At 41.4% G+C, this 26365-nt stretch overlaps 1 protein-coding gene across 11 annotated transcripts in view; it reads right to left on the reverse strand.

The window, feature by feature from the left end:
- TLN2 (talin 2) overlaps window positions 1-26365 on the reverse strand; it is a 218182-nt gene that overhangs the window by 45800 nt on the left and 146017 nt on the right. For all 11 annotated transcript variants that reach the window (XR_015701295.1, XR_015701294.1, XM_087743609.1 and 8 more), the window contains 15 exons: window positions 24270-24359; window positions 22995-23117; window positions 21544-21687; window positions 21193-21354; window positions 19941-20081; window positions 18583-18764; window positions 17345-17477; window positions 15003-15104; window positions 12679-12849; window positions 8889-9035; window positions 7932-8033; window positions 6434-6553; window positions 3708-3854; window positions 2122-2288; window positions 525-708 (listed from right to left, as the gene is read on the reverse strand). Coding sequence is in view for 9 of the 11 variants with exons in the window: in XM_087743609.1 (XP_087599735.1) it covers window positions 525-708; window positions 2122-2288; window positions 3708-3854; window positions 6434-6553; window positions 7932-8033; window positions 8889-9035; window positions 12679-12849; window positions 15003-15104; window positions 17345-17477; window positions 18583-18764; window positions 19941-20081; window positions 21193-21354; window positions 21544-21687; window positions 22995-23117; window positions 24270-24359 (2115 nt within the window). In the remaining 2 variants the exon portion in view is untranslated. The remainder of the gene's footprint in view (window positions 1-524; window positions 709-2121; window positions 2289-3707; window positions 3855-6433; window positions 6554-7931; window positions 8034-8888; window positions 9036-12678; window positions 12850-15002; window positions 15105-17344; window positions 17478-18582; window positions 18765-19940; window positions 20082-21192; window positions 21355-21543; window positions 21688-22994; window positions 23118-24269; window positions 24360-26365) is intronic.

The following is a 26365-nucleotide window of genomic DNA, read 5'->3' on the forward strand; positions in this document are numbered from 1 at the left end:
CGCTTGCCAACCCTCATTTCACCAAGATCCAAACAAACCACTGAAGAAATATTTGAGATAATCTACACTGAAGGCTGAAGTTACTGAGTTAAATGAAAAACAACTCAGATATAGCTGGAGAATGGCAAGAGCTTGTTAGCTTATACAAGTAACACATAGTGCGCAGCCCAGTTGTAAGCTGCATAAGTAAGCGTAAAGTCATGCAAGCTCTTTAGAACAAAAATGGGATGAGTCAGGGGTACAATCACAACTTAGTAAAAACAACACAAATACTTTGCCAAAAGCATCCCAGCTGGAACACACCCATTAAATAAAAGCAAAAGTGTTATACAAAGTTCCACTCAATGCTTTAACCTCTTGATTGTATTCTAAAAAAAGAGTGATGTCTGAGTAAACCCAGAAAAGTCCTAGAAGAGATGAACCCTATTGTGTTGCTTAAAAGCAGAACTCCCACAAAGTCTTATCAATTGTAAATGGTCTCTGCTCTCTTTAAAGAGTATGAGAAAAATCTTAAAACATCTCACCTGTGTTTCAGGATCATCAGATCCCAAGCTAGCTGCTCCCAATTTTACTACCTCTGCAAGCTGAGTGATGGTGTTAGCTGATGACTGAGCTGCTTGGGCCAGTTTGTCCTGACTTGAGGCAGCACCAGAAACCAACAATTTTGTATCTTCAACTAAAGCTTTTGCTGTTTTCAGGATATTTTCCCTGTAGCAAAAAAAGAGGAAGCAGGGAAGGAAGTGGAAAAGGAGAAGAGGAAAAAAACGTGGTTTTCATGTTATGGTGACTAACAGCTACATAAAAGAGCTGATGTAAATCATCATGCCAGTGTCCACTAGTGATAATACACCACAGGCCAGACTGCAAGTAAAAAAAAAAAAAGACAGGACGACTATTAAAACAGTAGCATTATATTTTTGGGGTAGAGTAGATGCATGGCAGTTTATTAAAATGACCCCATCTTGAAAAGAAATGAGGTAGGGCAGTAGCAGAAGAGAGCATTGCATTTTAACACCAAAAGAAAATCTGGCCATGTTGTGAGGAAAAGTAACAGCTGTCAAACTTCCATCTTAATCAGCACATTGTAAGGAAACTAAAATAATTATTTGTGAGGAAGGTAGTAGCAAGAATGGCAAAAGGAACAGATAATGTGACCTAGTCAGGGTTCCCCCCCACCATATACATGTTTTGACATATCAGGACAACAAATCCAAAGCAACATTTGGCTAAAAGAAGAAACCATTTTGAGTATGCACTTTACAAACGAGTCACATTAACTGAGAACTAGAACCATATTAATGTAAAATGTCAGCCTGGAAATTAATGACACCTGTACAAAAATCCCTGACTTTCAGTCCGCAGAATGGCAGCAACTTACACACCATTGCATCCTTCCTCTTTCTTGAGCAACTGGCAAGGTGGGAAATAAATGCTGGCCACGCAATGGTCGCGTAGGCCAACTAGGCTGCAAAGCAGTAAGTCAGTGTCTTGGCTGTGAAGCCCTGAGTTTCACTGCAAAGGAAGTAACAGTCAGATGCTGCCAATCTCTTAACATGATGAAAAATGCTATGGGATCATTTTGTTGCAGATGCTACTTGAAGGGAAAACGGGCTTATCTCTGCCAGAGGGGAAAATGGGTGGCATAGCTGTGCCGCTTCCATCGCTGCTGTCCACAACAGCATTAACCACAAGCATGATTTTAGCAAGACAAACAGCCAGACAGTCAAGAACAGCTGTTGGAAAAAAGTATATAGAAGAATCCTCTTCAATGTCATGGACAGCTAATTTTCGCAACTGGAATAACAGTACATGGCAGTCTATGCAATGAGACAGCTTGAATAAGAACATAAAAAAGCCAAAATAGTGCTACAGTTGCAGTCTTCCGTTGCTCTCAGTAGATGTTCCCCAGCTTTTAAAAATCCTTTCCTCACAGAAATAACTAAAGTGAAGTTTGCTGTCCTCTATCAATATCCCAATTTTCCTACTTCTCACTCCACTGCCTCATTCAATTTCATTCATGGGAATCTAGAAAGGTAAAAATTTATCTCCACACGCAGTTGCTTCTGCCAGTTCCACTGTTCCCCTGTGCACACGCTCTTCCATCTTTTTCAGTTACACTACCTGTGGTCTGCAAATGATTCGTTGTTCTCGGCATTAAGGGTTCCAGCAGTAGCAAACATGATAGTGGTGTCTAGATCTGCAATTATCCCAGACACAGCACTAGCCGCAGTAATACAGGCTTGCGTGCCTTTGTTTCCTGCTTGAAGGGCAGATAAAACTAAGGAGACCTGGAAACAACATAAAGCAACAAGGTGGTCATCGAAAGCAAGCCTCATTATGGGATGTTGAGTTAAACGAGCTCTTTAACATGACTGGAATCAACAATGGAAATCCATTCCGCAGTGTCATTTTGCAAACTTTAATAAACTCTCCTTCCCTCTTTCCCTTCTTTGCTCTCTGTGCAGTAGTCATTGTGACGACTAAAGATTGTCTCCAATTAAAAGGGACTTCAGCTGCAAAGTCCGCTTTTCAGACAGAATGCAGCAATCTGTTCATCACAGGATGAAGCACATCAGTTAAAACTTCCTTGAAATAGTCAGAGGTAACGTAGTGAACTTCTGCCGGGATAGATGTCAGAGCCAAGAGCTACTGCTTTTTCCCCTAATACACGCAAAGAAACACCAGCCTCAAGCACCCCAGGAAGCATGTACAGTACACCAATATAAACTTTAACATCAGAGAAAAAGAAAGTATAGACTCTTAGAATCCAGATACTAAATATTGTTATATTTATAGAAAATTATAGAAAGACAATATATGGCTTTATATCTAGCAACATTTTTGATCACTAAAAAAGCTAGAGATCTCCATTTCATCTAATTAACACTGTATACTGACTTCTAATAGCACAGTTCTTCCTGAGGTTCTCTTCAGATTCAAAGTTGTCCCCAAACAGGTTGCCCCTGTGATTAATTATTACTCTCCTTATCAGCTTTAACTCTTCTTACAAGATACTGTTTACCCCTACCTAAATTTAGAATTGCTGATACGCCTGGAGCACGACATGGTCGAAGATTTGTATAGCTGAGAACACACTAACACAGGCTGAACAAGTGATGTTTGGTGAAATTTAAAAGTAACTGACATTTGACTCTCCGTGTTCGTGCCCAAGAAAAGGAGAGAGAGGCTGTCAAAAGGGTTTAGCAAAGCTGAGCTACGCAGGCCATCTGTTTGAAGCGGACATTTCCAAAGACCAAGAAACCCCAGACAGTTTGAAGATGCAGTTCTAAGTGCATTAGCTTGGGCCAGTCTTAAAAGGGGAGGACATCACTACATGAAATCATGTGTCATCCACCAACCTCATCTTGGTAACTGCAGCCATCCACATGGACTTATTATTTCCAAGGGAGTGCCTCATAAGGCACAAGTGCCATGTCATGTCTTAGGGATCAGTTTTGGACCAGTCTCCCTCTGGTATGAGGCTGAAGTTTTATTACGAGACATCAGCAAGGGCTAATCATAGGCTAATCTAGCACATGAACTGCACTGAACACTTGAAAGAAAAGAACTTAGTGTAATTCAGCCAGTATTGTACTATAATGGGAAGTTAAAAAAAAAAAATTTCCTGAACCCAAACAATTTGACTGGTTTACTCCCTGGGAAAGCTCGGTAGACAAACACCGTGGGGCAATAAAGGGATGTCTTACCTTTTCTGTGACGGCACGAGCACATTCTATCAACTCCCTTTTGGTGTAGCTGTCTGTAGGGCAAATCTGGAGAGCTCCAGCTTTTTGCACAAGAAAGATACAGCCGTGGCCAAGTTCTTGCACCCGAGTCCTGATCTGGAACCCTATCTAGATGGTAAAGGAGGTACAGGGAAAAAGGAAGCAAGAGGAAAGTGAATAAATAAATGTCATGCTGGTACATTGTGTCAGCACAAATGGAAATATGGTCACTCTGGTGAATCTTCATTACCAATATTCTGCCCATCGCTATACTCTCTGCAGAGATCAGAAAAAAAGGACAGATGTAATACCATCTACTCGTGTAGCATAACCCTATAAAAGGCTTACTGATGAAACAGGAGCACTAGTTAACTGGACCCCGGGAAAGAGAAGGCATAAGGCGTGTACCCAAGTCAAGTGTACGTAATTCAAGCACACACAACTTCACCACATTGGAATAATGCTACTTCATGTCCCAGAACTGTACCATCAGCACGAGCTGTATTCAAGGCATGTACGAGGGGCAAAAAGTACACATTTACTCTACGCTGCTGAAACTGGGTCAAAAAGTATATGACTCTGTTTGGTTTTGAATCTCACACAGAGTCTCAACTCTCCAGAACTGACCACATACATGCAGAGCACTGGAATGTGGAAAATCCTGCCCTCACTGCTTCTGATTTGTTAATAATCCTACAGTATAAGCTGCACGGTGCCTGTTTAGAAACACACGAGAGTTTTAGTACCTGCATGTACTTAGGCATATAAGTGTGTATTGGGATTAATAAGTAAGCAGGAATCACAGCCATTAGTATCACAAATGGAATTATTTCAACTTCAGGCAGAAAGTAACGTGCAGAAATGGTAATTCAATTTAACAATATCAAGCTGAACGCAAACCATTGCTTTCCACGTAGCTACTGAGCACGAAACATTCAAGGAGTCTATCAGTGGAGGAACGTAATTACAAAGTCAAAAACTCTTTGAAGGTCTTTTATCTAGATAATCTGATACATCTGGTGATGGTGAGATACCCTCTTACCCTATCTCAACAAAGCTCGTCTATGGTCCATAACGAGAGGCACGCAATGAGAAGAAGGGAGGTGAAAGGACTTCTGTAATCGTGCTCAGAGAATACGCAGCAACTACTGTAACAGGTTAATGCAACTGAGGCGAATAGTCTGTATTCCTCTGTTAGCATGAGGCATGTAAGGCTGCATGGGGAACCCGCTTCTCCTGTGTTGCATTCTGACACTGAGATACGAAAGATGTCCCGCCAGCAAGAGATACTTGTGCTCCTACTGGTTGCCTGCATCTCACTTTCAGGACAGGAAGCTATACCTGAAAATGCTTACAGGCAACATAAAAAAAGCATATATATATATTTGTAATTCATCAAAACATATGAGATTGAAGGAAAGCTGTATAGTAAATAATTAAGAGTTTTCTTTGTATTTGCAGGTTGTCTGTAAGTGAAGGCCCCAAGTAATTTAGGAGGTTCTGTCCCGGTCTATGGAATTGCCCACTATTATTGCAAGCTGTTTCTTTCTGAAGCTGGACTGAGGTTTTGACAAAAGGTTTCTGTTCTTGATTGGGTAATTCTTATAACAAGGCTTGTAGCAAAAAAAAGCCAAGAAGTAAAATGTTATGTCTTTTGCACAGTCCCTAAGTGCTGTTAAAAATCTGCCAATTCATAGCACTCCTAGGAGAAAACTTGTTCTGTGGACAATTCACATGTATCAAGAGCAACGGAAGGGCTGAAGAGAAACAGAATTGAAGCCAGTTTGAAGTTCTGAATGTTCACTGAAAACATTTTGTAGTAAATCCCAATTCCTATCATTATACACCCGTGCATGTGAGCAGTGGTGAAACTGAGGTGTGTTATCCGTAAATATGTGCTCTGTAGTACCACGTGCAGCTCTGCCCTAACCTGTGAAGGCACAATGAATAGAGAGTATATTTGGAGGAAGGAAAGGTCGATGTCAAAGACCAAAATAGATATCTCCACACAAACTATAAGAAGGAAATGGAACTTACGACACAATACATGTAAATAACTGTTGATATTCTAAGATTTCATGGCATTTTTAAGAGACACACAATTTCGCTATGCTCATTGGTTCCTTTCTGTCCAATGAAAACAAACTCAGTAGAGTTTTTGTCTGGCTGCGTACAGTTTGTGTCTTAAAGTCTGGTTTTAGCAAAAATAGAAGTAGATTGTAAAAAAGATCTGTATAGCCAAAGTACACCTCAGTTCACGTCACGGTTTCAATTGAGCGATAGTAGGCCAGATTAAATTCTTCTGGGAACAGATATGCTGCCCTGTCCCACGTTTCAAGTATCAGCGGGCCAGAGGTAGCACATCTGTTTGCCTATCAGACAGAGCACACATAGTATAGACAGTGCTTGCGTATAGAAGCGGCTAACAAAGCAAGGGCAGTGGAAACGCATTCACTGCACTCATTTTAGAATCATCGCAAAGACATTTGAAAGAAAACACACCACCCAACAGTCTGAAACCTATTATCTGTCTGATCGTAGAAGGGATGTATCACGTTTGGCAATGGCTGCAAGTGTGTTGCTGCAACCGAGTGAGGTGAACACCCCCTGTCACTTCGCTCTGTATTTATTGTATTCTCTATGGTAAAAGAATACCCATGTTGACGCCACCGTGTACAGAGAATAAAGAGGTCTAAGAAACTGCAGACCTCCTCTGGTTCTGCTGTAGCTGCAGCCATTCGGCCCTGGAGAGCCAAATGCCCATAGTCATTGGTCATTTGTGATGCAAGTCCTCCCAACTCTTCCGGGTTAGTAACCGACTTAGTCATCTGAAAAAAGAACACAGGCAAGAGAAAAAGAAAAATGACAGGCATGAGAATAATTTGTTAATACACTCCAGCTTAGAAGCACATTCATTTGTTTGGCCACACTGATGAAACGGGGTAAACTGCTTGCCATGTAAGGGACCTGTCCTCCAGGAAGAATTCCATGAGAAAACTCAAGCAAACATGCTTTATTAGAGTCACGGTAACCAGGCACTCGCAAAACACACGGAGTAATCAAAGAGCAGCAGTTAGAGCTGGCAGTTCACTCTTTGACACAGTGGGGCGATGGGCCAGGTAAACAGTTACCGATGGACCGGGTGGGGAAGCGAGTTTTGTGTGTCGCAGCCACCTTATTTTGTCAAAGGTGAGCTAGCCTACTTCAGTCTCAGCTGGCGTGGCATGGGAGCACGAAAACAGAAAAAATCTGAGGACTGATGTAAAACATGTCTAAGATAGGGGAAGAGGAACAAGAAATAGGTAGGACTACGCAGAACGCCTTGGTAGAACGTCAGCATTAATAACTGAATCTCTCTTTAGAAAAAGCCTACCTTTTAACAGAGATATTTCTTCTGTCTCCAATTTGTTAATAAAAGCCATGGAATTCCATCCTTGGAGCAAAACTAGTTTTAGACAAGTTTATACTGTTTGCCAATAAGCTGCAATGTCATAGATAGCAAAATCATCAACCTGTCTTGACTGCAACAGCAATCAATTTTGTAAAAAATCCTGTCTGTAGCATGCACAAATAGTCCCCTTGCCTCTCAAAAACAAACAGGCAACAGAAGTACTCTTCAAAAGGCAAATGGGTTGTGGTAAGCATTACTGTGGAACATGAGTTGAGAAAAATCTCGATTCAACAAGTGTCCTTTTTTCTTTTGTTAAATCCAGGTGAATCACAGAAATGCAAGAAAAGAACAATTTGCGATGTTGATCTGCGTTCATTCATAAGTATTACAGGGGTCTGGAAATACTGCTGTTATTTCGCAGGCTAAATGAAACAATAAGTGTGAAAGGGTAACCTGAAGTCATCAATAAACATAAGGTGGTATTTCAGTGACAATTAAACAGGCTGATGAAAAAGCATGTAGGTGAAATGTTTTCCTCTTATTTCTCATAGAAAATGAGCCAAATGAAAAGTTTTTATGCAGAAAAGCCACAACACAGTCCAGCACTCCTCCTGTAGAGGGCCACCCCTACAATCACACCACTAAGATCCAAGAGTTAAATTGACAAAATCATCACTTCCTTTGCTCCATTACCTCTAAAGAGATAAGGTTATTGAAAATTAGCATTATAAATAGTTTCACAACACTGTGCAAATCATTCCACATCCCTTATGTACGCAAAAGAGTTTGTACTTAGCTCTAAGCAAATATCTTACCATTTCCTGTGCTGTTACAGCAATGGCTTTAGAATATTTCACCACAGTAGTCTGATAATCAACAAATGTTCCCTTGGGATCTGGAGGTGTACCTTCATCCAGCTGCAAGAAAGAGGAAAAAATACAGCCCAAATAAGGTCATAACTAATAGCATACTTTACACATAGTAATGAAATTGTATTATATAGTCATTTTTATAATCTCTTCTCTCCCAAAACATGCAAGTGAAGGCAACGCACCCGGATGTATGGAGAAGCTTAGAAAAAACTTTAGCCCATGTTACGAGCATGGAAGATGCAGAAAATTTACAGCACAGTTTTTGAGCGTGAGGTCAAGTTCTCACACAAGATCAAACCACCTGTAGTTCTCGGCTAACGTAGAAAGGAAAGTGCAACAGTTATAAAACAAAATGTTCCTGCAAAAAGATAACGTAAGATTCCTTTATGTGGCAAAGGCTTCAATCCTGCACACCTTTAATTTGAGATAAGAAAACCCAATTATTTGGATTGAAGTAATTTACATTTTGCAACTATACATTTCAGTAGAATACTTTACAAAGCATAGCAGAGAACTTCAGGCTTTGACATCTTCTTCTCTGAAAGTAGTTTGCTTCAAGGTTGGCCTGCTGATCATTTAGGTGACTAATGCGACAGATAAGTAGGAAGAGGAAGCAAAAATAAAAGGCCAGTTGACCTAAGGTCGGAGTTAAATACCCACATGTTACTGAATAAAAATATTTTGTAGTAATTCTACTGACAGGTGCCACGCACGTCGCTAACGCGAGCACCATCGCCCACATCAGTTTAATTTCACAATCTGCAAAATCAAAGAATCTTTCATAGTGTGTCAGTTACCAACCAGCGCTGAAGAGAATCATCATCAGCTCTTCCAAACCCCTACAATGTGGATTGACTTTCAAGGGCAAAATGAAAAGGGAGTCTGGACTTCTATGCTCACCTTGCTCATTGCCTCTGCTATCGAGTCTACCATACCTCCAACCATGCCTACTTCACTTGCAGCTTCATTTAAGGTAACCATGATATCATCCACAGCCTCTTTCATCAGTTGAGCAGCCTCAGTGATTGCATCGTGAGTATGGGATGCCTGGAAGAGAAAAAATGAGAAAACAGAGATCATCAGAGAGCATTCCATGCACCAATCAAGGTGCGAATCAAAAGTGTAATTAATGAAGACAATACAATAACAGCTCTGAAAATCCGCTTTCAGGTCAAAAATGAAAACCTAAATCTAACAGCAATGTTGACAGAACAAATTTTGCTTAGAGGAGAAAACACCATGTTGAATAGGAATTGCTTAGACAACAGGAACTTTTCTAGAAAAAATTATGAAAATTACTAGTATGTAACAGAAGCGACAAAGATAAGGAAAGGGAAAAATAACAGCAAAACAGTCTCCTTACGTACCTAAACACGAGGAACAAGTGTCGCGCACTGGCAGATGTATATAAGGGCATGTGGAGCATGCCAGAGGAAAAAGAGCGTTGTGCGCTGGCGGACCTACATAAGGGTGCGTGGAGCACGCCAGAGAACAAGCATTGCATCCTGGCGGATCTACATAAGAGCACGCATGAGGAACAGGCGCCACGTGCATGAGGTAAAAGCGTCACACGCTGGCGGATCTATATCAGGGCACATGAAGCACACCAGAGGAACAAGTGTCGCGCGCGTGAGGGAAAAGCGTCCTGAGCCGGCGGATCTCTATAAGGGCATGCAGAGTGCACCAGAGGAACAGGCGTCACATGCCGGCGGATCTGTATAAGGGTGCATGGAGTGCACCAGAGGAGAAAGCATCGTGCGCCGGTGGCTCTCTATCAGGGTGTGAGGAACGATGACAAATTTGTGTAGTTGGCAGGATGGCAAGTAGTATCACTGATTATTTACAAAAGCATAGAATAAGTAAGAGTCTCAAATTCTCAGAAGAATGGGCTCGTGATAATTGGCATGACTGTGGAAGAACAGCTAAATATAGCCTGAGGACGTATAAAAGTTGGAAAAGGGAAAGGAATTATTTGCAAAATGCTAGGTACCTGTTTAGAAGCTGCTTATCAAGATAGGAAGAAAAACAATAAAAGGGAACAAGACCTAAAAGAAGAAATAGAAGGCAGAAAGGCAGCTAAATTAATACTGTCTTTGAAAATTGAACAGCTGCAGAAACAGTTACAGGAGGAAAAGGAGAAAAAACGAAAATTAGAAGAAAGGGTCGAAATGATGCTTATGCATGCTCCTCATCCCCCTGACATTGTACAGATCAGAAAATTAATTGTGTCCCCGGAAGAATGGGATGGTGATATTTGAGGTGATCCTGATGACTACGATGAGGGAAATGACGACCGTTTGTTCCCCTCAGACTCCTTTGAATATGAGGCTAGACCCATCGTTAAAGCAGAGTACATTCTGGGTTCCAGTTGGCCCTCAATTGCAACTGGTGAAATTTCTAATAGATACGGGAGCACAAATTTCAGTATTAACACAACAGGATGCAGAGATGCTGGGTGTATGACCTGGACAGCGAAGAGTTAAAATTAATCCAGTGAACAGGGCAAGTGCTATTTGCCAAACTGTGACAGTTAATTTATGGCTCCCCAGCGAGAAGTGCATGTCATCTACTCACTTTGCAGTTAAAAAACACAATGAAAATATTTGGGGCTTTGATGTTTTGACCGGACAAAACTGGCACTTGCCAGATGGCAGCATGTGGTTCTTTGGTTCAAATAGTAACCTAAACCCGTATAAAAACTGGTAGGCTACAGTGCATGCACCCTGCGCTTCCCCTATACTCCTTGATTAAAAGGTTACTAATGTACTGCAAACACCTGATCTCTGTTGTGGCACGAAACGGGATTTCTGAACTAATAGCAGACTTAGAAAAGCGGAACGTTATTTCCAGAACCCACTCCCCATATAATTTACCTGTCTGGCCAGTCCGAAAGCCGAATAGGAGATGGCATCTGACAATCGATTATCAGCACTTAAATGCCAACACAGCCCCGCTAATGGCTGCAGTACCTAATATTGCAACTTTAACAGCCACGCTACAAGCAGCCACACACCCATGGATGGCAGTGCTAGATGTGAAGGATATGTTCTTTATGGTCCCCTTGCAGGAGAAGGATGAGGAATTTGCTTCTACTTGGGACGGTATACAGTACACCTTTAACAGACTCCCACAGGGGTAAAAACAGTCATCTACAATTGCTCATGCTGCGCTTGCTGAACTCTTACAGTCTCACTCCCTCAAGATGTGAAACTGTACCAATCTATAGATGATATCCTAATTGGAGGGACCTTCCCTGAAAAGGTGGGGGAAGCAGCAGCAGCAGCGTGGCAAACACTACATAAAGCAGAAGTTGAAATTCCACATGAAAAATGTCAGGGACCAAAGTAGAGAAGTAAAATTTTTTGGTACTTGGTGGATTACAGGTAGTAGAGCAATCCCACCGGACACCCTGAGTAAAACAGAACAATTGTAGGTGCCCCAATCTAGGAAAGAATTACAACAACTTATGGGTACTTTAGGGTACCAGAGAAAACATGCACCTGGATTTTCTACCATTGCTTGCCCACTGTATTCACTTTTACAAAAAGGAAAACCATGGCAGTGGAACCCAGAACATGAAGAGGTAGTCAAAACTCTAATACAGGAATTAAAGACAGATCAGTCACTGGCACCAGTACACCCCCGCGACCCTATTATCCCAGAATGGGGTTTTGCAGAACACGGTACATATTGCAATCTATTCCAGACCGGGCCGAGCAGGCCAAAAAGACCTTCAATGCTTAGCTCGACTGCATTTAAAGAGACAGAACAGAGATATTCCACGAGGGAATTGTCTTTAGTTCAAGCAGTTAAACAAGTTGAGCCACTAAGGGGTAACCTGTCCCAAAAACCCCCGCCGAGACTTGTATTGTTTTCCCTTTCCAGGAATGATACCGGGAATGATGCCAGCACACCTCTCCTGGAGATCGGGTTTACCATTGAAGGACTGCTTATCCTTGCAGAAGCAATCATTGTCAGCATGGACCAAATCTGGCTTATATGCCAACAAGCCCAACACACGGGGTGGTGATCCTTGCTTCCTTTATTTATGCTAATCAATATGGTAACTATAGTACATTCTGCACCATACATATTTCTTAGCTGTGGGTGCAATCTACTGCAACAGCAATTATAAGGGAAGGCGATGAGTGCACCTTGCCCACTGCACCTCCAGAGGTAATTTAGGATAATGTAACTCAATTTGAAAGGAAACTCCAATCCTGGTGGTGTGTAGTCAATTTTACCTATAACCCCGCCGACAGTAAAGCCACAGCTTTCATTCTAACAATACGCAATGCTTCGGTATACCCCATATACCCAACCATTGCACTGGGATTAAATCACAATGGCGAGTGGGCCCCTGCCCACTGGGCCCTGTAGCAGACAGGCCCTGTCTTTTAACTGGCTGGTGTCTCTAGGAGTGCATAGATATTTGCCATCAGACCTTGACTTTGTGTCCCTTGTGAGGATGCTGTAAGCTGGACTGGAGTCCTGTCTTCAACAAGTGTTTCCACTCTCCCATGAGAGATGTCAGCAGAGCTGTCAATGGCATTTTCACTGCAAACGTATCCCTGAGCTGTGCAGTAGGTAGGTGCTGGTTTTTGTGCCCTGCCCGTCCTCTCCCCTCGTGCACCCGCCCTCTCCTCTCACCCATCTCCAATAATCCCTTAGTTACACATGACAACTGTACCTTGGGGTTTCCTCCCCCTTCTTTGGCGGCGTACAACATCTGTAAGGCAGATTCTGCTAGCGTCTTGCTCTGGTCCAACACTGTCATCTGTTGCTGATGATCTAGTGTTTTGGATGCCACGCCAACTGCAGCTAAAACCAGGGGTTCAAAGTAACTTGCCAGCTGCGTTACCTAAAAAAGCCAGAACAACCACAGAAAGCAATTAAGCATGGAGTATCTGAAGACGCAGTTCTGCTAGCAGCTTCTGTTGCCGTATTTTAGTCTTCAGAAATACATGGCATCAGTCTCTCCGTTTTCCTCAGTTTCTGATCTGATTTACACTTGTTCTGAGGAAACATCTGCTTGTGGCGATACATGTATTCTAAGAAAATAAGCAAATATTTTTGTATGAATGAATACCTTTACAGTCTACCTGTCATCTGACACATCTTCTACAAAACCACAACAGAATCATCGAATCATAGAATGGTTTGGGTTGGAAGGGACCTTAAAGATCATCTAGTTTCAAACCCCCTGCCAACAGCACTTGGTTCCTGTCAGAAATCCACGAGACTTTGCTTTTACAGTTTTTATGGGATGTGAAAACCCTGTAATGCTTTGGGCCGATTACTCCACAGAACATGCACAAATAGCCCACTGCGGCACCATCTGGTACACCTGAAGCCTCAGAAGTTCAAGCATGCATATGTTTGCAGGGGCTATAAGCAGCTTTCAAATGCTGGCACTGGGAAGAAAAATAGCAGTGCTTCATGTGCAGGAAAAGATATTGTAAAGTTTACTCCATCTAAATGACTATGGATAGCTAAGAGCCAATAACACCTTAAAACTTAGTCAGACTTCTCTTTCTATTTTGTTTCTCAGAGGATTAAAGCCAAAAAAAAAAAAAAAAGGAAAAAACCTCACACACACAAGGTCTTTTAAACTGTGTCAAAGTAAACAGCAGGAATGGTTTCTCCTGCATTCAGCAGGAAAAACAAGCTCAAGAAAAGTGCTGTTGGCTTCGGTCAACATTTACCTAACAAGCGGGAGGAGGAATGTGACTCCCTAACTACCTGTATCTTCGCAGTCCTGATTTGTTGTGTGCCTCAAAGGGCAAGGTAAACTGACAATTAAAACTGAAAATAGTTGAGACTTTATGAAATATTTCATAGTTATCCAAAGCTAAATGTAGTTACTTGGGTACAACTCTGGAAGAGCTCTCGCATTAACAAAGTGATTCCTTTCCAGTATTAAATGCACCGAGACAGAAAACTTGTATTTATTTTTCTCTCAAGAATATATTGTAGGATGAGGAATTACTATCTGAGAAACTACAAAAAACTTGTAATAACCACAATAAATAATGCACACTTCTGGTACACCCTTTGTAACATTACATTTTTGGACAGAGATCTAATAAGGACAAGTTCTATCGCACTTGCACTCCACATAACAGAGGGACACGTTGACACAATGCTTAGGAGAGAACGTAAGATTGTTATAAGCCTTTCTTCCCCCTCAACCCCTAAAAATTTACGGCAGGGGCTGAAACTCAGGGTAGTTCAAACCTGCTAATTTTTTCCTAATAAAGCTAACACTCCCTCTATAATCAACAGACACAGAGCACCTCCCTCTGAAGGTGGAAAGCAGGCACATCACACTCTTCCTTTGAAACCACAGTTTAAACCGCCCTCTCCTCAGACTACAAAAGCTGCTTCAGGAGATAGGCCTCCATAGGCCAGAGGTAACCTCTGTGCATATCCCACACTTCCCTCCTCGCTTTGTCGTGAGCTGGCCAAGAAATGGAGTAGCGTGCTTTATGCACAGACCTCAGATCAGGATAGGATCTGACAAACCTTTGCCAGACTTCATCAACTGGCCAAATTCTGCTATATATACACACATTTGAACTATAACTCTTGTGACCTGCCGAACGAGCCTGAAGTGTGATGGGCCCAATGTTCTGCCGTCAGCTTTAACGCAGAACAAGAGACAGAAGAACCTACACATACATACAGCTGCTGGCTGCAACAGCCAGAGGTAGGGAGACCTATAACGTTGCACTCTGCCCTTCCATCTTTGCTTTTCCCTCTCCTTTCTTCATTTGTCCTTTCTCTGTGAACCTGCCGCACCAGAAACCTCAAGGAAAATATCCTTCCTATGGCCCAAAACACAAACAGGTTTATTTGGTCTCAGCTCCAAGTATTTGGAAATCCCAGATCTTTCCTCCTTCCACAGGCTTTCTTCTGCCCTTTTGTAGGACGTGAAAAAGCTACTAAATCACGGTCTCCCCTAATGTCCAGCTGTCCGAGATTTCAAACACCTTTGCAATAGTAGGACAGTACCTTGTGCCCAAGCTGAGCTGCCTCTCCCCGAGCTGCAGTAGCTATGGGATCAATGAGGTGGCCAATTTCCTGGACAACCGATGTCAGCTGCTCCTGGAGAGCCTAATATAAAGAGAAATTGTCAGTTACTATCGCAGCTGTTCTTTTATCAAGTTGTACCATACCATAACAATCACCTTCAGACCAAACAACATACTGAGAACACTGTTCAAATAACCCACTATAGTAGGAAGCAGAAATCCATGCTGTTGGCTTGCTTTATGTACTTGCTCATTTCTTCTCCTTTACCCTGTTTCAACAACAGGAACCCTGAGATAAGCTTGTTCCTCTTTAGATTTATATGGCAAGTCTGGGGAGAGAAGGGGGCAGACGGCTCCTTCCTACTCCAGCTGATAGCAGCAAACTCAGGAGCAGGTGCCCATTCTCATTGGAATGTGACAACCACCCCCAACTATTCTTGCCCTGCCAAAGATTTAGGATCACTGCACCAATCAGAGAAGCCAGCAGGAGCCCCAATTTAAATATGAAGAAACATTCTTCAAAGCAGACAATACAGCACAAGAACAAAAAGCTCTGCTGTAGACTTTGAAGCTAGCAGGAGAAATTCACCTATAAGGAAAGACAAAGGAAAAATATGACGTATCTGAGGGACAGAGATGTGGACTGACCTCCTGAATACCGTCTGTGGGACAGGAGCTTAAGAAAAGCATATTACTAGGGTTGTCAAGACATCAATCATAGAATCATTAAGGTTGGAAAAGACCTCTGAGATCATCGAGCCCAACCTGTTAACCTAACTGCCTGGTCCACCTCTAAACCATGTCCCTAAGCACCACATCCACATGATTTTTGAATACTTCCAGGGACTGTGATTGTACCACTTCCCTGGGCAGCCTGTTCCAATGCCTGACCACTCTCTCCGTGAAGAAATTTTTCCTAATATCTAATCTAAATCTCCCCTGGCACAACTTGAGCCCATTTCCTCTCAACCTCCTTTCAGGTAGTTGCAGAGAGCAATAAGGTCTCCCGTCAGCCTCCTCTTCTCCAGACTAAACAACCCCAGCTCCCTCAGCCGCTCCTTGTAAGACTTCTGACCTAGACCCTTCACCAGCTTTGTGGCCCTTCTTTGGACACGCTCCAGCACCTTGATGTCCGTCTTGTAGTGAGGGGCCCAAAACTGAACACAGTACTCGAGGTGTGGTCTCACCAGTGTCGAGTACAGGGGGATGATCACTTCCCTAGTCCTGCTGGCCACACTATTTCTGATACAAGCCAGGATGCCGTTGGCCCTCTTGGCCACCTGAGCACACTGCTGGCTCATGTTCAGGTGGCTGTCAACCAACACCCCCAGGTCCTTTTCTGCCAGGCAGCTCTCTAGCCACTCTTCCCCAAGCCTGTAGCGTTGCGTGGTGTTGCTACACAGCGTTGCATCAATACTGGCTTTTAATTTAGAGCCACTTAATGTCTTGCCAGCCACTGGGATTTAGCTCTCATGAAAGGCAAGAGAAAATACTATTTTTGCTCTTTGTTACATTCCTGTACTGCTTTATAAATAACTGCCATTTTCAGTAACGTTTATTTCAGTTTGACATGGTGTCCAAGATGACTTCATTATTTAAATAGAAAAGAATTGTATCTGTGACATATTTCCTGTAATAACTTCTTTGTATAGCTTCATTTAGTCCAAGATGTTTCTAGTATGCAGCGTTACAGCCCAAAGAAACCACTGGAATACACAAATAGACATTTTCAGTAATTTCAGGAAGTAATAGTACAAAAAGACACTAAATACCAAGCTGAGAATCTGGTCATGAGTTGCTGACTTTTCATAGGCAGTCTGGCATGATGGCCCTTCCTCAATTAGATAAAGGCTGAAATAGCACACGAGATTAGTCTACATTACCACAGAGTGGGGTGGGGGTGAAAGGAAGCTTTTTTAATGAGAACATATCCAGATTTCTCTTATTTAATGACAAAATATGCATCAAGCAAAATGACAGACAGTTCCATCACCAGACTTCTAGTAATAGATTAGTTTCAGAAACATCCTGACTTCCACATGGCAAGGCGCCAGAGAAACACCATTGGTCGGTCACATTGGCACAGGAATTCAGAGTAATATGTGGGTGGTGGTTAAAAATAAGCACTTTCACCCCTGCTTTTGCCTGGTGATTCTGATGATTTTGCCTAGAAAGATTCCAGTAAAGATTCCAGTAAGAATACTTCTCCCCTGGTAGATTGTGCGAAGTACTCAGCTCCAAATCTTCAAATGGAAAGAAAAGCAGCAGGGTAAGTGAGGCTGCACAGCATTACTCTGTTTGTTCCTGTGCTATCTCCATTACCTCAACTGAGATGTCATCCCTGGTGGCCAGACTCTGACTGACAGCTGCAAGGGAGGCCTGCTCAATGTCTCTGATGCATCTGTTGATCCCATCAATGGAGAAATCACATTCTCGCTGGCCTGGGGCCTTGTCCCTGAAAGACAGAGATAGTAAGCTGCTCATGGTGGGAAGGAGGCAGGCTCCTTCATGAATGCACACAAGCGTACTTCATTACCTGACAATACATAAAGCATACGGGAGGAGAGCAACAAGGACAAAAGTTAGTTTTGTTCTGCCTACAGGATTTTGATGTATGTACAGAGTATTCTGCACACTTTCATACACATACACGTATCGCTCCTCTCAATGATTAGACAGAAAAAAAACCAAACTGTTGCCTCAGAAGAGAAGTACAAATTCCACTGCTTCGGGATGGCCAGACTGGCCCAATGAAGGTCAACATGAAAACGCAACAGACACCAGGAAAAGATATTCACATTTCTGTACAGTGCAATCAACTGTCTCAGAAAACAATTCCTTAGGAATTAGGTGTTACATTCAGTCCAAGGTATCTTTTAACAATAGTTGGATTCTAAGTATTTTGTCCTGACATGCAGTTTGCTATTTCAGTACAATCATTACCAAAGAGCAACAAAACTGTAAACACTCCTTCGTTTACTGTTTTCATACCATTTTGATTTAATCAATATTAAGAGGTTAAGTATAGAACTACACTTTAAAATTTTCAATAAGAAACGGGTAGACAGGTTTAGTCCAAAAAATAAAGACTATTCACTTCTTGCTGCAGCATTCTTGCAACTAAACTGAGAACACTATAGTAAAGAACAGATAGCAAAGGTAATTTATACACCATCTGACCCACCTTAAAAAAAAATATGCTGTTTTCCACGTACTATATGTTGGTATGTGATCTGCATGGAGGTAATATTAGCCACATTTTTTTTTTTTATTCTACAGCATTCTCTATTACATTTACCTTAAACTGAATTGGAGGTGGAACCAGGGAAGGAGAACGGAATACAAACAAAGAACAACCTTATGCTGCAGAGTGTTGCAGTCATCAATTATGATTAAACACCCTGCATAACTGGGTAGATATTGTACATCACAGAATAAATAATTTCCATTAGTGGAAAATACCACAGTGCTTATGGCCACACAGTATTATTCTTTATGAGCCGCTGCTCAATTATTACGGCTTAAATGTGGACAGAAAAAAGTTACTACAAAAGACATACCTGATAGAGGTGATAAGACTTTTGATAGAATCTGAGACAGTATGGGAATGCCCGGCTAGTACAGACCATGTAGGAGGGTCTTTTGGATTGATAGCCAGAGAACGAGCAGTTTTGATCAATAAAGACGAGCTCTCCAACATTGTTTTAGCAGAAACTAGAATTGGTTCCTGTGCTCGCGATCCCTGCGGTCAGAAAGGTGTAAGAACACAAAGGACGTTTAAATGATTATTTGAGTTTGTCCACACTTTCTGCTCCTAAAAATCTGTTTAATTTACAGCATTAAAATAGCATTATCATTTCTCGTATCATACTATTATATTCACAGATAGTCAACATGGAAATAGTACTAAAATCATCACAGTTCAACTGTTTTCTCTGTAACATACTTAAACACTTTTCAAGTTTAGAAAGGCACCATCCAGCTGAGAAACAGGAGAAAATAATGACACTTGTCTAATTGTAGACCTTGGAGATATCACTGAAAATAAACTTTATTTGTCACAAAACTTGCAAGATCCAACCAAATGTGCTCTTTTCCCAGGAATTAGTTGGACTACAACACTCTAATTGAGTCATCATCTCTGTATTCATTTTATCACCAGTTATCTGGTAAACCCAGGTACGACAGCCCCGGCAGACAGGCTTACATTTCAGTTACAACCCCACTACTTTAAGATTGCAACAGTTACTGCATCATCTGATATTGCCAGCTGGAATGGAGGCTGCCAAAAGCAGGAAGGACCAGTTGGAGAGTCAGTAATGATACACAACCTCTACTTTGAAGCTTTTATGAAGCTTGAAGGTTCCCCCCCCTTCCCCGCCCAGAAAAAACCCTTTATTAGTTACTTTAAATACTATTCTGTTGTAGTTACAGGGGTTGAGGATGGAGAACTCAGGAAAACATACAGAAGGCCCACAGAAAGTTATTCTTCCCAGAACACCTGCTTCTTGTCATGACTGCATCATTTTTGGAAGCGAAAAACCCCAGCGATGTCCCTTCAATCCTTTTCAGAACTAATTAGGTTCCATTTGTTAAAGCTGCTCTTGAGGGAAAAAGGGATATTTATTCCTTTATCACATGTAAGAAACCAGCTAACAAGACATGTGAGTCACCTGTACTATATGACTTTAGTAACAGGAGACTGGCAGTGCTTACTGCAGCCTAACTATTTTTATCCTATTGGTGCAAAATTCAAGGTCAGAGGTTAAGCCAAAGACAGCAGAATGCCCTATGAACACCCAGGAACACCGAGAGACATTTCGGGGTCAGGTCTTTACCCTCACTTCCTCTCTCCTGACACATGATTAATTCAACATTTTTGACTTTTTGAGGGTAGAAGTGCAACATCCTGCCTTACCTCAGTGCTGATCTGTGCTGGTACGCTGACAAATTCTGGATTTGAAGCAAATGCCGTCAGATTTTCCACAGCCTCTATCAAAGGTGCAGTAGCAATTCTGCACTTGTTGCGGTTCTCTTCAGAGAAATCACCATCCAGGGCCTGGAAATTAAATCATGATTGAATTCCGTCTGAATGGGTTTCTTTGCAAAATTGAAGGGAGATGGTTTAATTCTTCATAGTTTTAAACTGTTGTGTGCTTATGACATGTAGAAGTTCCTCCACAAATAAGGCTGGTGCGAAGAATGTGATCCTTTAAGTGTGCATTTCTTTACTTAGCTGGTTATTGACCCTAAACTTAAAACTGCTGCTTTGCATCACAAGACTGAATAAAGATTTTCTATCATTGCACTCTGATGACTCTCATAAATTGTGTCTCAGCACCTCACGCTCCAAAGGGTGGAAGCGGCTAACAAGGTGGTTCTTTCCTATAGACTGATTAAAAACAAAATTTTTTTAAGCAAACCAATAGTTTATTGCTCTCATTTTCACAAGAGTCAACTGATCTCTTTCATAGTCTCATAGGAAATACTTCAATATGAAGGACCTTCTGTGTAATGTAATAGAACCTTCCAGTCCTAAGAGCATAATTATTTCAAAAGACTTTCAGTAGCAGACCAGCTAATGGCTTCCAGAAGGGTTTAGAATTGTGAGTCCTCTATGGCTTAACAAGTATTACTTCTGGTTGCATGAGGAAAGGCTACCTCCTGCCAAATTGAAGGCAGGTATCTGGAAAAGAAAAGATTACTACTAACATGAGACTATTAAACAGCAGCAACATAAACGGCTTCTGTTTGGTCCCCAGTATTATTTGTTTCTTTATTTTTCTCTTATAAATATGGTAAAGCTGTCAGAAATACCTCCACAAACCTCTGGATATTGAGCAATGTAACACCATTAAAAATGTTCATATTCAGTTGTTTGCAAATTATTCTCGAGGTGTAAGCTCATTAAGTACATACACACAGAGGTGTCTCACACTGGATGGGCCTCTCCTAACGCTAATATTGCCCAGTTCTTTCCATCTTGACTACAGCACAGTTATACCACTGAATGTGTTTTCGAATTCAGGTCTTCAAAAGTGTAATTAATGATGTCTTAAACCATACATACCATAGAAGGTAAAAAGATATTTCTAACTGGTCTGATTCTGTCTCAACAGAAAAAAAAAAAACCACAGAAGAAGAAGGAAGCAGTTAAGCAGCATTTGTACCTTGATAGTTTTAACCAGGTTAGCAGTGCTGTTTGCAACTTCCTTGGCAGACTGCACAAAGTGTCTCTTGGCAACAGGATTTGCTGTCTTTGATGAAGCAATGCGACAAGCATTGCACAAAGCAGAAGTATGTTTGGCCACAATTGTGGCAGCTGATAATACCTGTAAAAACAGATGGTACAAAACAAGCCAATTGTCAAAAGAGCATGGCAGTTACTACACTCTAGTTCCACAAAGTCGCAGTTCAAAGCCATGCAATAGTTTCAAACCAGAACTCCTTTGCTTGGTCACAAATAAAGTGAAGTCACGTGTCCTAACAATGACAGTCTCACTGCAATCCTCTGGAATCACCTGTGACGGGCTGCTTGCTGGATCTACCAAATTCTGGCAAGCCATCTGGATCGCTTGATTGGCTCTGGCAAATTGAATTGGGTCAACAAGACCTTGCTGACCAGCCTGACTGTTTGGATCTGAGATGCCAACGAGGTAAGCAGCCTAGAAATGGAGAAAGGAAGAAAACAATCCTAAAACAATGCTAAATCCATCTCGGTTCTTTGATAAGCTTGCCATATGTCATAGCACATGGTAGTGAGAGATTATCCAGAAATCATACTGTGAAGTACTATTACCATTTTTTTTTCAGTAATAAATCTCCAGAATCCTCTGAAACCAAGAAAACTTACCCTTACACTTGTGAAATTTATTTAGTCAAAACAAAACTCTCCACTGTTTAAGCAGCTGGTATCCCTGGAAACGCTATTTTTCACTTGCATAGCCAACAGAAAGAGCTTTAATGGTCACAAGCATCAGCAAATTATTTACTGGATTAGCCACAGTTGGAGGTGGGGAGGGTTTTTGTCAAGCCTGCGTAAAAAAACAATTCACAGCAAATGCACTACTGCTAGGTGTAGGACCCATCAAGTCTGCAGTTGCTGGTCTCAATGCAGCTCAAGATGTTTAATGGCCAAACTTACTCTCTTTCTCAATTAAATAAAAGTTTCACGCCTCTCAACAAGGAGGAATTGTCTGAACTGTCAAAATCGTATCTGAAGATTTCTTGATGAATTTCCATTACAGATACAATTATCTGTCACCTTGATATACCAGTAAGGCAACGCAGGGTTAGATGTGGAGCAGATTAAGTCCGTAATGAGACATTCCACATTTGGGGAAATCAAGAAGCAGTTTCCAGATGCAGAGCATGATCCCCCACAGCCAAATCCTTCACTGAAGAGGATGTATCAGCTCTCAAGAGTTCAAGTCACCCAGTTATCAGATCAGTGAAACCAGTGACCAGCTCCAGTGACCAGTGACTCTAATTTATTGTAGTAGCTTAAGAATTTTGGTTATTCCAAAAGTATCTGAACAGCTAAAACAGGTTGCTTATTATTTAAAATGTCTGCAATTAGTAGTTCTCTTTATGAATTTTTTATAAACTAAATCAAACATGATTCATGCATTTTAACTGTGGCTGGTTTTTGTACGCTTGTCTATGATGTAATAGTTCAGAGCTTGAGCTGCAAGCACAAATTCCATATGCTGCAGCTTTGACATTTGCTTTATCCTCAGAAAAGTTTCCTTCTTGATGTCATTTCCCTTCCTTATGAAATATGCATGTTATCACACTCTGTTGCTTCTGCAATGTACAGCAGTGTATGTACAATTTCTGTGGATCTACACAGAGCATGCCGCGTATAAGGTCATCATCCACAAGGAAGCAAAGCTCAGATTTACACACGCACAACATGAGCTTTCTAAAAAAATAAAAACATATACTTGCTTCACAGACTTCAGTAGCTTACCTGAGCTGCTGCCTCTGTGAGGCCACAAAGAGCCTTGGATGCAACTCCAACACATTCTCCAAAGACCAAAAGATCCCCAGTTTTTGCATTCTGGGAAATGCCCGCCATTGATTCTCCAAGAACCTCAGAAATTAAAAAACAAAGTTACCTTCCCAATATGCTTCCCTGCCACTCAAAGGCAAGTGATTCCTGGCCTTGAGCCAGTTCTGGCCCACAAACCTCTTTGACTTGGCTTCCAGAAATTTTAGCTAGTTAATGACTTCACTGAATTGGGCACATTCCCCTGTGTGGCTTAAGGGATATGGCATGCAGATCAACACTGAATTGACAGTGTTGAACATAAACAATATTACAGTGCAAATGACTATGAGGATACAGAATTAACCCTCATTATTTTTGCTATCATCCACTAATCGCAGCTAGCCTGGCACTGGGTACATTTCACGGATTGCAGAACATGACAACCAATCCCACAGCCGCTGTTGACACATCTGGGATCTTCCTTGCCCCCAAACTCACTGAAACTCAGTGGAAATGAAATTGCATCTAGTCTGCTGGAACCATCTGAATGTCAGAATACACATTAATTCCCACAGTGTTTCCTACTGAATTTAGTTTATTTTCTTTTAAAATTCAAAATAAGATCTGACTGCAGTAGAACATCAGATGCAAGATGACATGCACTTAACATGATTAAGCACTTTCTTTTTCTTGTAGAGAAGGAAGGATCTGGGACAATTCCAACACATCAAATAATAAGGACACCAAAAGCAAAGCTTCAAAGAAAGATGTGTAGCATGGTATGCTTAAAAATAAGAGATTTCACACAGATTTTCTGATGTGCTGGAATATCTAGACCGCTCAGACATTTCTCGAAGCTGTTTTGCACAGAACAATACAACGATATTTCATTGCCAAGCCTTCCATTTACGCTTTGGGCTGTTCTAACATAGCTGCGGTTAGAATACATCATGAAAGTATGACATGCTGTCTAATACACAGGAGAGGAAGGGAGAGAGGTGGAAACTTTAACAGCATTGCATACCAGTCACTTAATTAAAAATTTCTTACTAAGGCAGTACACATTCTAAGTGACCAAAACCTGAAATTACTTGCAAGAGACCTATCTCAGGCTGAGTTGTATCTAGAAATGCAGCATACATTTTAGCTATAAACACTGTGCTGTGTTTCTAACATGCTTTGATATGTACGTGGAAACTTCCGATAATCAAAGCGCACTTTACAGTTGGCACATAGGTGGGAAAAGGAAATTACCTTCGAGTTTTCCATTACGCCCTCAATACAATCAAAATATGAGAGATCGCTCACAGGTTCATTGGGGTTATCCAGCATTCCCTTAACTGTCTGAAATAACGAAAGATACTCTGATTATTGAGAGAGCCTGAAATACTGAGCTGAAAAGAACACAGACCACCACAACTATCCTGCTTATACCAGTGTCATCTTATGACTTTGTCTCAGCAAGCAAACAAAACTACGCACTCGCTGAAGGCTCACATACAGATAAGCGTGCTACACCTTAAATGCTGCCCTACATCAACTGAACTGTGGTAACTATACATTTGTACACTACAACTCTGTTGGCAGTATAGGCTAATGTGGTTTACCTTGTGTTTGTGATGAGTGATTTATGGCCAGTTAGTGATGCTCAGCTGACATGAGGTAATCTGGTTTTCTGTTAGTTGTCAACAGTCTAATACATGTTTTCAAGTACTATTTTAAATTTCATAAATGGAATTACAAAAGGCATAGGAAAACCAGCCATCATTTGTTGAGCACTGTCTAGAGACACAAAGGGCTACAAAACAAAGCACAAGTCAACCACCTGCCTGCCTCTTACTACTGTCAACAGATTCCACCAACATAGCTCCCTCTGCCAGAAAACTACATATACTAGTTGGGTTTAATTTCTTTTTCTGAGGTGATTCTGATTCCTGGAAATAATAACGTGAAAGTCAGTCACATATTCATTGAGAAGAATCAATGCATTTAGATAACAAAACTTGTAAAAAGCTGTAAAATGCAGCAGACTAATTCTCTTATACATAAAAAATCTGCAATATGCCTTTTTCCAAGTTTGGAGGAACACTATTTTCTGCCAAATATCAGGTAGAAAATACTTCTAATCTCTTTGATGAAAGTGAAATCAGTAATTATAGAAAGATACTAACATCTGTATCTGACATTTGCCTTCCACCTGAAGGAAATCTAGGCATGATTTTGAACTCTTAGACTTTTCTCATAACTAAACTCCTAACATTAAGATACACCTACAATATTTTTAACAGCTCAGCTATTGCTTTTTAAAAGCTATAGTCTAACTTAAAGCCTTACAGCAATTAAACTGTGAGGACAAGGTGATGTGAGGAAGAAGTCATATCTAGAAAACAGTTGCCAATTGCCTCTCGTCTCTTTCTCAGTTCTTGCAGACATTGCAGCAACTCTTCATTATTGTGCTCCATCTTTAAATAGCAACTTGTAAAGCAAACAATGTTCCTGCAGTACTTGCACTACTATGGAGACAGAAGCCCTTGGAACGTAAGGAAAGAGAACAGCAAAACACAAGCCAGCACAACTTCCTACTGACATATATTTGCTATTACTAGAACACCTTTGTTAATCCTTTCAGCTGAAATTCTGGGCAAGTTTAGCTATCTCATTGGAGGTCATACAGTAAGGTCCTCTCTAAACACAGTTTTCCAGAGCCTCCAGGGAATACTACAGAGCATACTGACAGTCTCAGAGCATACTGACAATCCAAGCTGAGACACACTCTTTCTACAGAAACAATACTTTTTAATACTTTTAAGAAGCCTTGGGGAGACTAGAAATAGTAGGTGACGAATTGGGGAAATGAAGGGAAGAGCTTAATCATTGTAAAGAGAAATTGAAAGTTAAGACTACTAAGAATGCTTCCCCCAAAATCTGACAGGTTCCTCAAGTCACTTTGATACCAGTCTCTGGTCTGGTTTCAGGACTGTGTGGTTTTGCCTCAGTTTCCCTTTTCTCAGAAATTCATCTCATTTCATACACCCTGGCTTTTCTTGCTAGCTGTCCCTCTTAGGCAAGTGTTTTCTGAAGTTCAGGATGCTACAGATCCTTCTGCCCTTCCCAGGCTCTGCTTGCAATCCATGCAAGCCATGCTATTGGCACAGAACCCTCTGCAATGGCTTCTTAAGGCTGTTCTGCCTTACATTTCTCCCCTAAGCTCTCAGTTTTCTGTGGTTCATTAGCCGGGAATTCTGACCTTTCACATCCCTGCTGTTTTGCAGATCTCTCCCTATTAGTCTTTAAGGAAGTCCTGAGAAATGGTGCTTCATTCCCTGTGCTTGCTCCACCCCTACATTCTG

This window comes from Nipponia nippon, unplaced genomic scaffold (assembly GCF_047370975.1).
Source record: "Nipponia nippon isolate SJK-2023a ecotype South Korea unplaced genomic scaffold, ASM4737097v1 scaffold_9, whole genome shotgun sequence".
In the NCBI taxonomy this organism is placed as follows: Eukaryota; Metazoa; Chordata; class Aves; order Pelecaniformes; family Threskiornithidae; genus Nipponia; species Nipponia nippon.